General features: G+C 43.5%; 1 protein-coding gene across 1 annotated transcript in view; it reads right to left on the bottom strand.

Moving 5' to 3' along the window:
* myo16 (myosin XVI) overlaps positions 1–14,356 on the bottom strand; it is a 99,942-nt gene that overhangs the window by 67,865 nt on the left and 17,721 nt on the right. Inside the window, 2 exon segments of the mRNA XM_036540092.1 lie at positions 6,059–6,202; positions 7,932–8,002. Of these exon segments, the coding sequence (XP_036395985.1) occupies positions 6,059–6,202; positions 7,932–8,002 (215 nt within the window).

Here is a 14,356-nt window from a genome sequence, read left to right as displayed (position 1 = left end):
AAGGAAATATTTAGCAAATGATCATGAAATGTTGATGAAAAAAAATCAATGAGGGCAAATCTGAAAGAGCCTGTGTGCTAATTAAGAGTACATTTTCGGTCAAACTAGTGTCAGCTGTGATTAATCTAACACGCTAGACTTCCAACACAGGTTAATTGCTTGCTATGCTCTTGCTATACTTTCTATAATTAAAATTGATAACATTATATAAGAGTCACACAATGCGATTCAGTTTCCAACTGGAATTTCACCTTAAACCTGACCGATTACACAATTAGAGCAGCACCTCTTATGAAAGGTTCTACATATAGACATAAAGTAAAAATGCCTTCATAAAAATAGCATAATACCTTCATAAGCAAAGTACTAAGTATGTAAGTGTGTAAGTGCTGACATATTGTCATGTGACGTGTTATGTCACTATCCTTGTAAAAAGTAATATTACTGTGACATTATCACAACAATTTTTAATATGTCTAATTTTTAATATGTCATCAGAGGGTCATTTCTTGACTTGGATGATGACATTGCATGCCCTATGACAGGTGTGTATCCATTTTATAAGTGTATATGGATGGTTACTTAGTGCTTGCAAAGCTGCAATGCAGTTCTTATCAAGGTGTTGTGTAGTTATCATGTTATACCCTTCATAGAAAATGTTACCCAAGAGTCCATATCAGGACATTGTCTCATTGTGTCATTAACACACCTGTAAGAATTCAGAGCTTGTGTAAGGCTGCACCCTCAGAAGAATCACAGAGAAATGCCATGAAATATATTCTGTGGTGTGACATCTTTCAGTGTACTACAAACACACTGCTGTTATGCAATAGCAGTGATAATACATTTATATTTTCAGTTTCTGCAGAACTCCTCAGGTATAAACTCAACTCATGGAACCTAGACTCCATGTGTGAGCTGATGACAGACAGCATGTCCACAGTCTAAACCAGGCGCTTCAGTTGCCTTCAAAGTATAAGCCATACTGATTGGGCAGAAAATTTCAACAGTGTGACCTTTGACCCAGACATGCCCTCTTGCCACTTTATGATGGATGGATTTGGACCAACATGGAGACAACCCTCATCCAGTTCCATCTCCCGTGTCATAACAAAACCACACAATCGATTCAATGGCAGGAACAAGGACCCCCCAGGGCCAGGGGGTGACTATCACTGTCAGTCCCACACCAGCCAACCAAGGTGGTCCCCGATGAACAATTAAACCTATGCACTCCGGCCGCGCAGTCCACTAACAGAAATGGAAGGAAGTTAAATCCTTTTTTTCTAGAAAGAAATGTGAGAGAGATTGTGAGCGATACATCAGCCTTTCCTGTCTGTTTCTGCTCCAAACATATCCTTCACGTGGACTCCCACAGATTGGCAGTATTTGATCTGTCTGTGTGTCGAGCTCTAGTAATTTCAAATATAATGAGGACGACGCTGGAATTACAATCCTTGACAGAATCGTGGGCTGCATTCCATTACATGTGGGTTGTTTCACACCAAAAGTCTCAGTGACTAGTTGTGGTGACAGACTGATGGTGCCCTGATGCTGCTATTTGTTGAGTTTTGACCTTGGGCTTAACAGCAGTGGCTTGTTATCCCTGACGTCTTTTATTTTGACGCCTTGTTTTGAACACCCACGCTGCACGCAGTTATGTGTAATGTGGCCATGCAAAAAAGGGCCTAAAAATGATAAATGATGGGTGGAAAAATCAATATGTGAAAGATTACTACAGCACAGCGATGGGTTGATGCTTTTGGCCAGATGGCAGATACTCGCTGCTTTTGGGGTGGTGTCCCTTAATCCCTTGCCCACTCTCAGGGGTGAGTTAATCACTGTGGCTGGGTGCTCTGTCCCCCTCTCAGTCCAGTGTGGAAATGTGAGATTTATGGAGGGGAAAATTCTGTTTGTACGCACCCTATGAGTGAGAGAAAAAAAAAAACATTCTCAGAAACACTGAGAGGGAGGGGGTGACACAGCAACGCTGAGATAAGCGCTGCGGTGGTGATTCCCCCCACCCCCACACCCCAAAATAATACAGTGTATCCTTGACGACCAAGAAATCCTTGTCGGAAAGGCCCTTTTAGGGGACACAGAAGTTGATTACATCATTATTCACAAAATCTCAGGCTGATATTTATTTTAATTACCATGCAATAGAGAAAACAGTTCCGTTGGGTCGACTTTAATGTGCTTTTAGTGCGATTGCTTAAAATGCAACCCATACATAGTAATTTCAGTCATGTCATGCCATTAAAGACCAGCATCTGTAGGAGCAAGAGCAGGAGCAGTGTCTCTAAATGCAAGGTTCTAAAGCAGGAGCAGTGTCTCTAAACGCAGGGTTCTAAAGCAGGAGCAGTGTCTCTAAACGCAGGGTTCTAAAGCAGGAGCAGTGTCTCTAAACGCAGGGTTCTAAAGCAGGACCAATACTGCCATTAAAGATCAGCATCACTAAATGCAGGGTTATCATTTCTTTATTTATTTTTAAATTAGATATTATCCTCCATAGAGACAGACTCCATTTCCAGTGCAAAATATGACAGAGGGTCAGTTTAAGCCTGTTTTGCATCCATGGGTTCCAGGGACCTTGTTAAGCTATGAATTAAATAAATTCCAACATGTACCAAGGAAATCGTTAACCAAGCACAAATTAAATGTTCTCAACCACCTATTTTAACCTCCAGACCTCAATCCAAACAAACATTTTTGTTGGTTTGAACTTGAAAAAGTTGTTCTCAAATCAGAAAGAAGCACCCAGAACAAGCCTACCTGGATGAATAGCCAAGCTGATTTTTTTTCTCATATTGCTTGTGGACAACATGACTTTCCCCTGTGCTATTGAGATAAAGGTATTACATTTTTAAATTATTTAGGGAGAACAAATGATCAGTATGTGCTTTTTATTATATCACATACATGTACTTTTGTATTTTATCAGGGGTATGGAAATAAATACTGTGTGAATTTCCTGTTAATGTTCCTCCTATTGAGGATAAAATGTATGATAAATGCTGCATGACTCAAATTCTCAGAACAGTTTATTGTGAAGTTCACACCATACTCCATTCAGATCATGTGGTGAACAAAAAACGAATTATACAAATATAGCTTGATAAAGGCTATAGTCGTATAATCCATGTGAATCATCACCTCTGAGGGACACGAAAGTGTGCATTTGCTTGTATTTCAGCAGACTGCACCCAGCTCCCTGGAGCGAGGCTCTCGTTTTTTTACAAACAGGCTTCCTGGGAAGCCTTCGCTATTTTTGCTCCGATGCAAATGAGATGTTTTTTTCGCTGATCTTTCATTCACCTGTCTAAAAAGGGGGTTAACATACAGACAGGAAGCACAGGGAGCCAGACGCCAGAGTTGTGATAGAAGTGAAAAAAGCAGCTAAAACTTTTCAGCAACTTCTTGATTTAGCTTTCGGCGTGCTCCCTGCGCGGTTTCAGCAGGTGAGATGTCGCACGGTTTGTGTCAAAAGCGTAACTTTGTTACACGGTGGCGGGACCTCTCAGCACTTTGAACATGAAAAGGGGAAGCTTAGTTGCTGCTTCTTCACGATAAGTCGAGAAATGCTGGAAGCGGCAATGACCCATATTTTGGAGAACGCTGAATACGATTTCCCGTAAGCAATCCCTGGCTGAGGCTTTCGATTCAGAAAGCTTCTCACTATTTAAATATTCTGCACGAATCTCGTCAAAGTCAGGTTCACCATTTATCTTGGCTCAGAGATCTCATTTTACCGCTAACATCAGACATAGCTGTCAAAAAGCAAGCGGCAAATGATTTTAAATTAATAATAATGAGCAACTTAATTTTTAGTTGCAATAAAAATCCATTTCCTAGTGCGTTTCCTAGTGTCCCACACCTAGGTTAACAACACTTTGCTCCGAAGCGAAACTGTCACTAAGTGGTAGGTAGTACATAGCAGTGACACACATTTTCAGCTATGATACTGTACTGTAGGAAATGTGTCTCAGAGCCAAAGGTGGGTGTACAATGTACCTGAGTATAGTAGCCTAGGTGAGGGGAAGCTTAAAGGTATGTATGCTGTTTCACTTGCTTCTGAATCAGGGAATCTGGCCACCTTGTTCCAGGGATAGCCTCTTCTGTGTGATATGAATCACTGCCTTTTTTAAATGAATCAAAAGATTCTGGTATGTACAGCAAAACAACAGGATTGGTTGTAGTGAAGGTAACACATGACAGCTCCACCCAATTTGGGGTCACTTTCTAATTAGGGTCATTGCTCTGAGATCTTGGGGAACAGCCGAGTCCGACCTCTCCTTTGATCTCCTCATGAGCACTCTTTTCGTGATCACCCCCTGTGGGCTATCACTGGAATATTTCAGTCAGAGAAGCCATTCAGAATTAGCATTCAGTGTCTTTGTGCTGAGGTGGATGGGCCAGCAGTAATGCTATGTCTGTTGCAGGCTAGAGCCTGTGGCCAGAAGAGAATCTCTATGAAATGGAGTTGCACACTGATGCGGTTCATTAGCTGCACTTTATCGATGAATTATGCAGCGTGTACACTGTGTATGAAAGAGCGTGTGTGTGTGTGTGTGTGTGTGCGCTTATGTTTGTTTGTCCTACAATTCTTTTACCAGCCAGATAGAATTTGAAACCTGGCTCTATGCTGTTTATGGAAAAAACATACAAACACATACACACAGGCATGCATACACAGCCTCACACACGCACACACACACACACACACCAGGTCATCTGTTCTGGCGTGACTTCAAACACTACACATAGCGAGATGGCACTCCTACCTGTCCAGTGACACCAGAGGGAGGGGAGATGGGGGAGGGGGGTGTTGTTGGTTGGGGTGGAGCTGTTACCACACTGGGCCCAATCAACGGAGCAGGTGCAACAGCAGCCAAGACCCCGCGACTCCAACGGCAGGAGTGCAAACACCCTCCAGGAAAGGCCCCGCTTTGAAGCCGAGAAGCTAAATATAGATCCCTGCTTCAAACAGACCGAGTGCTCTTGGAAGAATAACTGACAGTAAAGGAAGACCTGATTTTCTGTCTCTGTAACGCGGCTCACCAGGAATGCTGGTACATACGTCTAGGTGCGTCTTAACCTTTGTCTTCAATATCAGAGACTGAGGGAGGAAATGTCAGGGATTTAAGGGCCTCGATTAGATCTCTGTCTGTGCTTCACTCATCGGGCCTGCCTCTTGTCAGGTCAGGGACCCCCACTCCACTTCTCTTTGATGGTTTAGTGAAGACTGTATGCCTTTGGTCTGGCTGGATGGATGGATTTTCTGGAACATTGCTGCCTCTGCAACTGAAAGGTGTAGTGGAGGTCAGACGATTAGCTCTGTGTGCTTGCCTCTTGATTTGTGAGTAGGATAACTGAAGAATGTGTGGATGGGCTTAGATGAAAATGTTTTGGATTGTTGTGTTAAAGGCAAAGAAAAATTACTGGACCTCAGGGTTGTATACATATTGTAAACAAAGCAAGTGCTGTCATCCTAGCTCGATGCCTGAAAGAGGGGTCCTTTAATTTGAAACAGCCATATAACTAGGCTAACTGTTCAGAGTGACAGATGTATGAACTCTACTATAGTATATACTCTATACTCTACTGTCATTCCTTCCATGGGACAGGACGAGTGTCTCATCCCACCTAACAGGGGTTTGTGTGGGTGGAGCCCTGGTGTCTATTGCTGTGGCAATGTGTTTGGGAAATCCAGGCCAAACATGGATCAGACATCAGAAGGCCCCTCACCAATTAGAGAAAAACCGCGCCCCCTGGAACATGGCCTTTCATTTCGCCGACCCCCAACCCAATGGGGTGACACTTGCATGGCATGGGCTGGGTGAGCTCTGGCCTTAATTAGTCTCACTGAGGGGCATTGTACGGCAGCCATATTCCCTTTGATCTGTCAGCGCGCCCAGGGTTCTTTGTAAGGTGGGAGAGGAGGGGATAAGGGGGAAGATGAGAGAGGAAGGAGGTTGAGAGAAAGAGAGAGGAGAAAGAGAGGGAGGCAGGAGGAAAGAGTTGAGGCGGAGGAAGGGCAGGGTGTGGCGTTCCTCACCAGCAGCAGCAGCAGCGTGACGTCGGGGTGGTCGCAGGCACAGGCCACATGCAGCGCCGTGCACAGGTCCTCGTCCTGCTGGTCCACCTTCAGCCCCCTCTCAATCAGCAGCTCTGACACAAAGGCGTTGTCATGGCGTGCACACTGTTGGGGGCGTACAGGTATGGGGTTCGGGTTGGGATTGGGGTTGGGGGGGAGAGAGAGATGTCAATCAGTGACAGATTGAGACATGCAACATTGCAGTGACTGATGGAGGGAGACAGCGAAGTGTCACCCAATATTGCAGAAACATTACAAAAGGAGATGGCTGGAGCAACGTGCATCAGACTGGATGATAAAATATGACTCTCATGCCACAACCTCCTGTTTTAATATTCCAAGTCTTCTGTGACAAATGCTCATAGCATGCTGCTTTTGGCACACAGGGGTAACAACCTAATGGCACGTAATAAATTCAAATATGGAATTATCTTGCTTTGACTTGGCAAAGGACAAATTAACGCCGCATTATGCTCAGGTGCTCTTATCAAAAGTGCAAAACATTAAAATTGATAGCCATGAAATGCCGTGAAACGCGCCATTAATTTCTCATTATATCATTCGTCTCGTATAACTTTATCATAATCATCATGAATTTTAATGGCTATCACAGTTACAGTGCATTTGGATTGGCACAATGAGTGGCCATGCAGTTGACAGCTTGAATTAATTACAGTAGGTTGGAATGAACAAATAAGACGTTTTGTAAAACAAATGGCAGCTTCCATAGACTCTTTCAGTGTGCAGTTTTCCACATGTAGAGCCCCTCAACTTAGCAGATCCTCTGTTTTCCTCTTAGTAGCATGGCTAACACTGCCCTATCAATCATTTTATGAAGTCCTTTTGTGCCAAATGACTGCACCCTGTTTATAGCGTGAACCCATTTGTCCCTGTCAGACTTTTAAGCATTTATAAAAATCTCGATTTATTAAGAGAACGTAATTGATGCTCATCTGTTGTGGAGTACCTGCAGCCCTTGCAGCTTGGTTCAGAGCTGAAATAGGAGTAGAATTATTGCAGCCTCACATCTGGCAGCAATACCATCGACAGTCAGCTGTCACAGGCATTGGATACTGACAACTATTGCAGTTGCTCTGTCAGGTGCGGTCGTCAGGGCAACGGTGCGGAGCAGTGGCAAGCCTGCAATGAGTAGCTGAGGTTTTCTGATTGACGTGATCAGTTTGTGTATCAGTGCCCGGAGGGAGTGATCAGCATCCCCACTGCATTAACGTTTCTGTCAATTCAGTAGGTCTCAATAACTCAGCACCATTTATGCTCAGTTAACTCATGCTGTGTCGAAGGATATATCACAACACATAATAATTAAGGGGTGCCAAAAGATGAGTTGGTGTTAGTGAAATAGCTTCTTGAAGAAGTATGTGTATCCATCCATACTGCATTATTTATCTGCCTTGAATAGTTGACTTGGGAAACTTACATTTTTACTACTCAACATTTTTACTGCTAGGCAGTATACCAAAAGGATATGTGTAACCCCTGGGGTATGAGCCTAGTTTCTCAATTGACAGCACTAGTTTGCACTAAAGAAGATAGCTTGTTGCTGCAAAATGTAACTGTCCCCAGCAAAACCCTGCATGATTGGTTCAAATCATATGAGTCACTGGGAACGCATGATTGCTCCACCCTTGTGAACCCCGCCCTTTCCACTCCACAGTTTCTGGCACTTTGAAAAAGTAGTCACAACGAAATGACTGACAGGTCTATCGCAGGGTGGGTGGGGGGTTGAGGGGACTTCCTGCTACACTGCCCCACATTTTAAACCAATCACGCGCAGGAGATGAGGGGAATGGGAAGAGATGCACGTCCCTCTTACCAGATGCAGCAAGGATCCCCCAGAGGAGACGAGCGTATTGGGGTCAGCTCCTTCCCTCAGCAGCTTCAGCACTGGAAGATGAAAGGAGACTTAATGAAACGGCGGGCTGTGCGTCACTGCTAATCCTTTAGCTAAAAAGCTTTATCTGCGAGGCCCCGGAGGAGCCGTGGATCTGAAGGAGCTGCACGTTCTGAGCTGCGGTGCTGCGGCTCTCCCTGCCTCAGCTCCTGTCCTTGTTCTCTCTCTCTCACACACACACACACACACGCACTTTTTAATTTTTCAGAGGTCCATGGACTCTCAGTGTTTAATGTTCATTATGGTATTGGTTAGTGTTTGTGACTTTGCAGGGGAGGATGAGCGATGTCCAAACCCCCTCAGAAGCCCAAAGAGGTAGATCTTCACAGAAAATACTGGCAAAACCAAGCCTGATGCAGAAATTAAGCCTTGAACTTCTAGCAGAGCACTGAGGTTAACAGGAATGCTGCAGGAGGACTGGAATCAAGATGGTGGAACTAGCCACAGTAGTGGCATACTTCCCTTTGTCTCCCTGGTGACATACAGTCAGGTCCAGAATTATTGGCACCCTTGATAAAAATGAAGAGGCTGTACATAATAAACAACAAACATATGCTATTTTCAAACATATGAAAACTATATACTATATACTTTTATTTCAATACATTTATTCTCATGTTTCATTGTTTTTTATTAAATAATCTCATTTTTCTGATAACAATAGGTGTCAACATTTACTTTAGTTTACTTAAGTTGATCTCACTCTACAGGAACTATATTGTGCCATAATTTCCTGTTTCACTGGGAAAAATGAGGTAACGCGTGTGCAAATTCCCCGTGTCATCCATCACCATGGGAAAGGCCAAAGAACAGTTAACCCTTTTGTATTTGACTTATTTTTGCCACCACATTTGCTATATTTTGTGACATTAAATCACTGTTTCCTCAAAGCTAATGAATTTTTGCAGTCTAGAGTTGTAATCACACCGGTTTGACCATACACACGAAAGGGTTGATTAAAAAGAGACAGACGGTAATTTACCTTCAGAAGTCTGGTAATACCTACAAAAAATACTGTATTTACAAACAGATAAACATCCCACTTAGCTCTGTGAGGGCAATAATCAGGAAATTTAAAACATCTGGAATGGTTGCACACTTTCCAAGAACACGACTGAAGTACATGTTGTCCCCACAGATGGCAAGGAAGATGGTGAGGGAGGCAATAAAGAACCAGAGGATCACGGTTCAAGAATTGCACAGCTTGGTTGCGTTGTGGGGTGACCATGTCTCAAAAACAACCATAAGACACCACCTCCATACCAACAAGCTGTTTGGAAAGGTTTCATAAAGAAAGCCCTTACTGAGCACAAGAAGCAAGTGTCTGTCAAACATCATTGGAATTATGATTGGAGGAGAGCACTGTGGTCGGATGAGACCAACATTAAAGTTTTTGACCATATACACCATCAGCATGTTTGGCAGCAAAAGAGGAATGCATACAAGGATAAGCTCCTCATACCTACTGTTAAATATGGAGGTGGGTCATTGATCTTTTTGGGATTTTTTGCTGCCAGTGGTCCAGGGACACTAATTAAGATCAATGGCATGATGAATTCCACCGAATGCCAGGAACTTTTGGTGGAAAATTTGTTTGTCTCTGCTAGGAGGCTGAGACTTGGTCGTAGGTGAATTTTCCAGCATGCAATGATCCCAAACATACTGTACATCAAAATCCACACAGAAATGGTTAAGTGAAAACAAAATCCATGTTCTGCAATGGCCATCTCGGTCTCTGGACATAAATACCATCGAAAACCTGTGGTCTGAACTGAAGAGAGCAGTCTATAAGCACAAACCCAAGGATATCAATGATCTTGAAAAGTTCTGCATGGAGGTATGGTCAAAAATCCCTCCAAATGTGTTTTTCTACCCTTATCACAAATTATAGGAAGAGACTCAAGGCTGTCATCTTTGCCAGGGGTGGTTGCAGAAAATATTAAACCAACAATTGTGAAACTTGTTTTTTGGGGAAGACTTTGGTTGATTCCATTTAATCATTAATAAATCGTACACATGTAGGAAAATAAAATGTCAATAACAGTTTTTTTTAGTTTACAGCATTTTTGTGCATAGTTATCAAGGATGCCTATAATTCTGGACCTGACTGTATGGTAACCACACATATAACAAACTGACTGACTAATTTGTCTGTCTCACCCCAACAGTTTTTTTTTTTACTTTATCTCCCAATAATTAACTGCACAGTGCTACAATCGATGCAGAAACACTGACAACACTGGCATGAAGCATTTATTCTCTTAACATTCAACACAAATAGAAATAAAATGCCACAAGGCCTTGGACAGACACAAAGAATTACACAGTGCATCAGTACCTATGATAATAATGAAAAATGCTAATGCTAATCAGCCATCTGTTTGCCTGCTTCCAACTCTGGCTAAAAATGGCTATACCAGACAGACAATATTCCCACCCTGCACAGTTTCACTGTTGAGACATTTAGTGCAATGTGGTTTAATATTAACATGCAGTGCAATGTCATTTCATAAGGTGCAACACAGTGGAATTTCCGGTTATTATCACATGGTGTGCAATGCATACTTATCACAACACTTTTTTGGTGTCATTTCTGAAAATGGCAACCTGTGTCAGGAATCCAGAGTACTTTCTCTCCTCAGCATCTGCTGAGTGAAAAAGAGTAAATGTAAATGAGTACAGAGCTCATCAGGAGACCCGTCTGGGCTTCACCGCTTCCCAAGATAACCACTCACTGCCTCACGAACCTCATGGTCGAGCAACATGAACCTTTCCCACATACAGAGTCGGGGATTAGAAAACCATGATGAGAACATACCCTCTGGGATGTGCGGAGGTGATTGTACCGCTCCCCCCTGTTTTTGCAAGCTGTTGAGAGGAATTCAGTGACCCCAGTGCTGCTTTAAAATGGGCTTTTTTGTTCCCCACACCCCCCCTCCAGGAATATCTGCATTTCCCACACATCACCTCCAAATTCCAATGACTGATATCATTAATAAGCTAAAGCTTGTTCCTCTGAACTGCAGTTGGACTTGGTCGCCATCAGATATTGGGCTTTAACCTACACAAATGTCTACGTTTTACGGGAGCTAAAAAAAGCATCAATGTGAGAAGAGGTCATTTGGGCCTGCGGTCTCATCACTATCCAATAATCGAGCGTGAATCTATGGTTGAATCACGCTTGCTGTTGAAGGAGCAACATGTCAAATCACATCCATCCATCCATTCACTGAAAGCCTATACATGCAAATGCTGGTCAGTGTGTTTGGATTTACAGCATAAGACAAGAGCATGGTGAGGAGACGATGGTCGATTAGCGCACCCCCCATGGCTCTTCCAGGAAGTCCATTCTCAAAGCTGCCATTTGATGAGAGGGCTCTTTGCCACCCCAGATGGAAATTCAGAATGATGACGTGCAAATTGAAGGCTTCTCTACAATTTAAGTAATAATTTATGCCGTCTAAAGCAGCGGATCGGCCATTAGGAGGAGCGCTCGCAGAAGACGGGCAGATCATTACGATTAGAGCCGACTCTCTCTAAAGTGGCGACTGGGGAAGGAAGCTGCTGAATACACACTTCATAAGTTAATGTCAGAAAATTGCCCGTCGGCCGAAGCGCGAGGCGGATTCTTCCCTGCTTAGCTCCAGAGCAGGTATCTGCATCACACATCTTCTGGTGAGGAGTAATTACCAGAAGATCGGCGTGTACGCGCATGAGTAGTTAAGCCCCGTGAGGGGACGGCCGCGGCGGAGGCGCGAGGCAAGGTGAGGGAGCCCTTCCAGGAGATTTCATTATTTCTTATCTGTCAGGTGCACTGACCGACCGTTCATCAGCCAGGACCTGGGAGGGCGGAGCATGCGTGACGGCTTAAGAAATCATTCCATGTGCTGGGCTCCCCAGCTGATCCTCGCAGGGGGACGAATTCTCACTCTCCGAGGATGATGATGTCGACAGAGCAGAAAAGGTCATTCGGCAGTTAGGACATGTCAGAATGTTCGGAGCATGTATTTTTAAAGGTGTGCATTTTACTTAAGTTAACATCAGGAATGGTCACTGCCATATGTTGAGAATAGTCACTACCATTATTAAAAATATACATATTTAGCAAAACATATCAAACAATAGTTGCTTAAATTGAGAAAATGATACATTTTGGATGTATCATTTATCACACATTGGCAATTCAAAAAGAAAAAACAAAAATTATTCCTGCAGGAGAAATTTCAGCAACTGACATTTGGAATCTCACTGCGTCCTCTCCTCCCTGTTGCCCATCTATATAGCAGCGGAGTGAGATCATGGCCAGGAGTAGTTACTGTAGGCCTATACTGACTAGAATGACACCTGCATACAGACACACTGTTCCTTGGCAGCCCCACAAGCCACCCCTGTACCCTTGGGAATGGAGACTGGGGCTTGGAGAACTCCAAAATCGTTGGAGCAATCAAAAACAATGTCTCATTGATCCTGACCAATTGTAATATCTTCATACGGACTGCTAGGTGGTTTGTTCTATACGAGCTGGTGAATAACAGTACATGGTAAGTCCGCCTACAGTCCAGCTCATGAAACAGCACTGTTCCCCCCATCATCCTTTTGGCCAAGAATCTTCAACTGAGTGACGGAGCAGCCAGTGGGTACAGTAGAGTCTGTTCCATGATGATATATATCTATTTATTATATACTGTGGACTCTGTAACACAGCACAATGAGCACATTATGACAGTGCACTCTTTATTTTGCTCAAATGCTGTGACAACTGTTTCAAGACATTCATTTCCAGGGATTTGTTCCACATCTTTGGCACTCCAAATAGCCTATCAAAGAGCCACAGTTTTCATTCAGATTGAGTATAACGACACTACCAAATGTTACCTTATTTATGAGGGGACAGGAGGGAATGTGAGGCAGAATTGGCAGGAAAATATGTAACAACCTGCCACAAAATGAGGGACAGCGAGGAACTGTTAATAGCTTGCAGTCATTTAATATTCATAGTTTATGATCATTTCATTAATGTTACCTTCAAATTCATGTTTGTGTGTCTGAAAATGTAAATGTATGTCTCTGAGCCTTATGTTTGAAATGGTGAAATTTGACTGTGAGTCTTATCTTTTGCACCTTGTCATGCCACTAAAGCAATTTGAATTTGAGAGGGAGAGCGAGAGAGGGAGAAAAAGAGAAAGAACAGGTTACAGAGAGAGTGATAGGGAGAGAGATGTAGATAGGGACAGAGAAAGCAAGGGTCTAATGTATTTTTTCCCATTATTGATTGTACAGCTTTCATTATTTATGCATTGGCAAACACATTACCATGTGTTTTGTTATGACAATGGAGCTCATTTGAATTTGAATCTGAATTTGAATTTGAGAGAAAGACTTGTAGAGACCGGCATGTGTCGGGAGAGAGCAGGTGACACAGTTCTGGCACGTGCGGACCGGCACACTGAGAGCCTGCAGGAAATCCGCCAGGGAGGTCGGCACGTCTGCCAAGACCACGATTGGGCCTGCACACTCTCTCTTCCCGGGCGGTGCCATCCACTTCCTCCTCCACACCGCCGGTGTAATTAACGCACCACGGAGATGCGATTGGTTTAAGTGCCAAGATCACCGGCCAGTTTTCAAAAGGAAATGGAGGACGATTGTTATTTATTTATCTAAGAGCGTACGCTGACCCAGGAAATTAACATGCATTATGCCTCAAACAAAGAGCGCTGCAGATAAGCCAACGTTACGAGCAGCGCTAATGCAATTAAGCTCAATATCCCTCTTTGGATCTGCATATAAAAACAGATTTTTCATTTAGCATTTACAGGGTGCAATTAACAGCATCCATTAATTACAGAGGAGGGTACCTATGTTACATTGATGGCTACCAGAGGAAGATTGCTCCAATGATGTGACCATGACAAGATAGCTTTTGAAGGGGACTTTTATGAGGGATATGTGTTTGTGATTTGTGTAGCTGACACACAAAAGAGTGCTTTAAGGACAAACCCCAAAATACCAGAGACTTGAGAAGCCTTGCCATGCCCAAACTCTGACAAGACCCGCAGGAAAGTATATCACATGGCATACTTCATGTGTCAGCAGTGGCTTTCAGATCCAGGGGAACTCTGAAACGGCTCTGTGTTCCACGCAGCGCGCAAGCTAATTGCAACCGCAATTACTCGATAATTTAGCGGTGATTCCTGCTTATAATTTCACAGGGGGATAGATTGCGAAAGCGGTCATTATCTCAAATTACCGTCACAGTTCTATCAATCAAATTTTATTTTGGTAGCGCTCTTGAAGGAGGGCCTGGGTGCGTGTTCCAGACAGAGCGCATTACGGAGAAGCGGAAGCCG

Source organism: Megalops cyprinoides, chromosome 11 (genome assembly GCF_013368585.1).
Source record: "Megalops cyprinoides isolate fMegCyp1 chromosome 11, fMegCyp1.pri, whole genome shotgun sequence".
NCBI classification, from domain to species: Eukaryota; Metazoa; Chordata; class Actinopteri; order Elopiformes; family Megalopidae; genus Megalops; species Megalops cyprinoides.
This window is presented reverse-complemented; position numbering and strand designations above follow the sequence as displayed.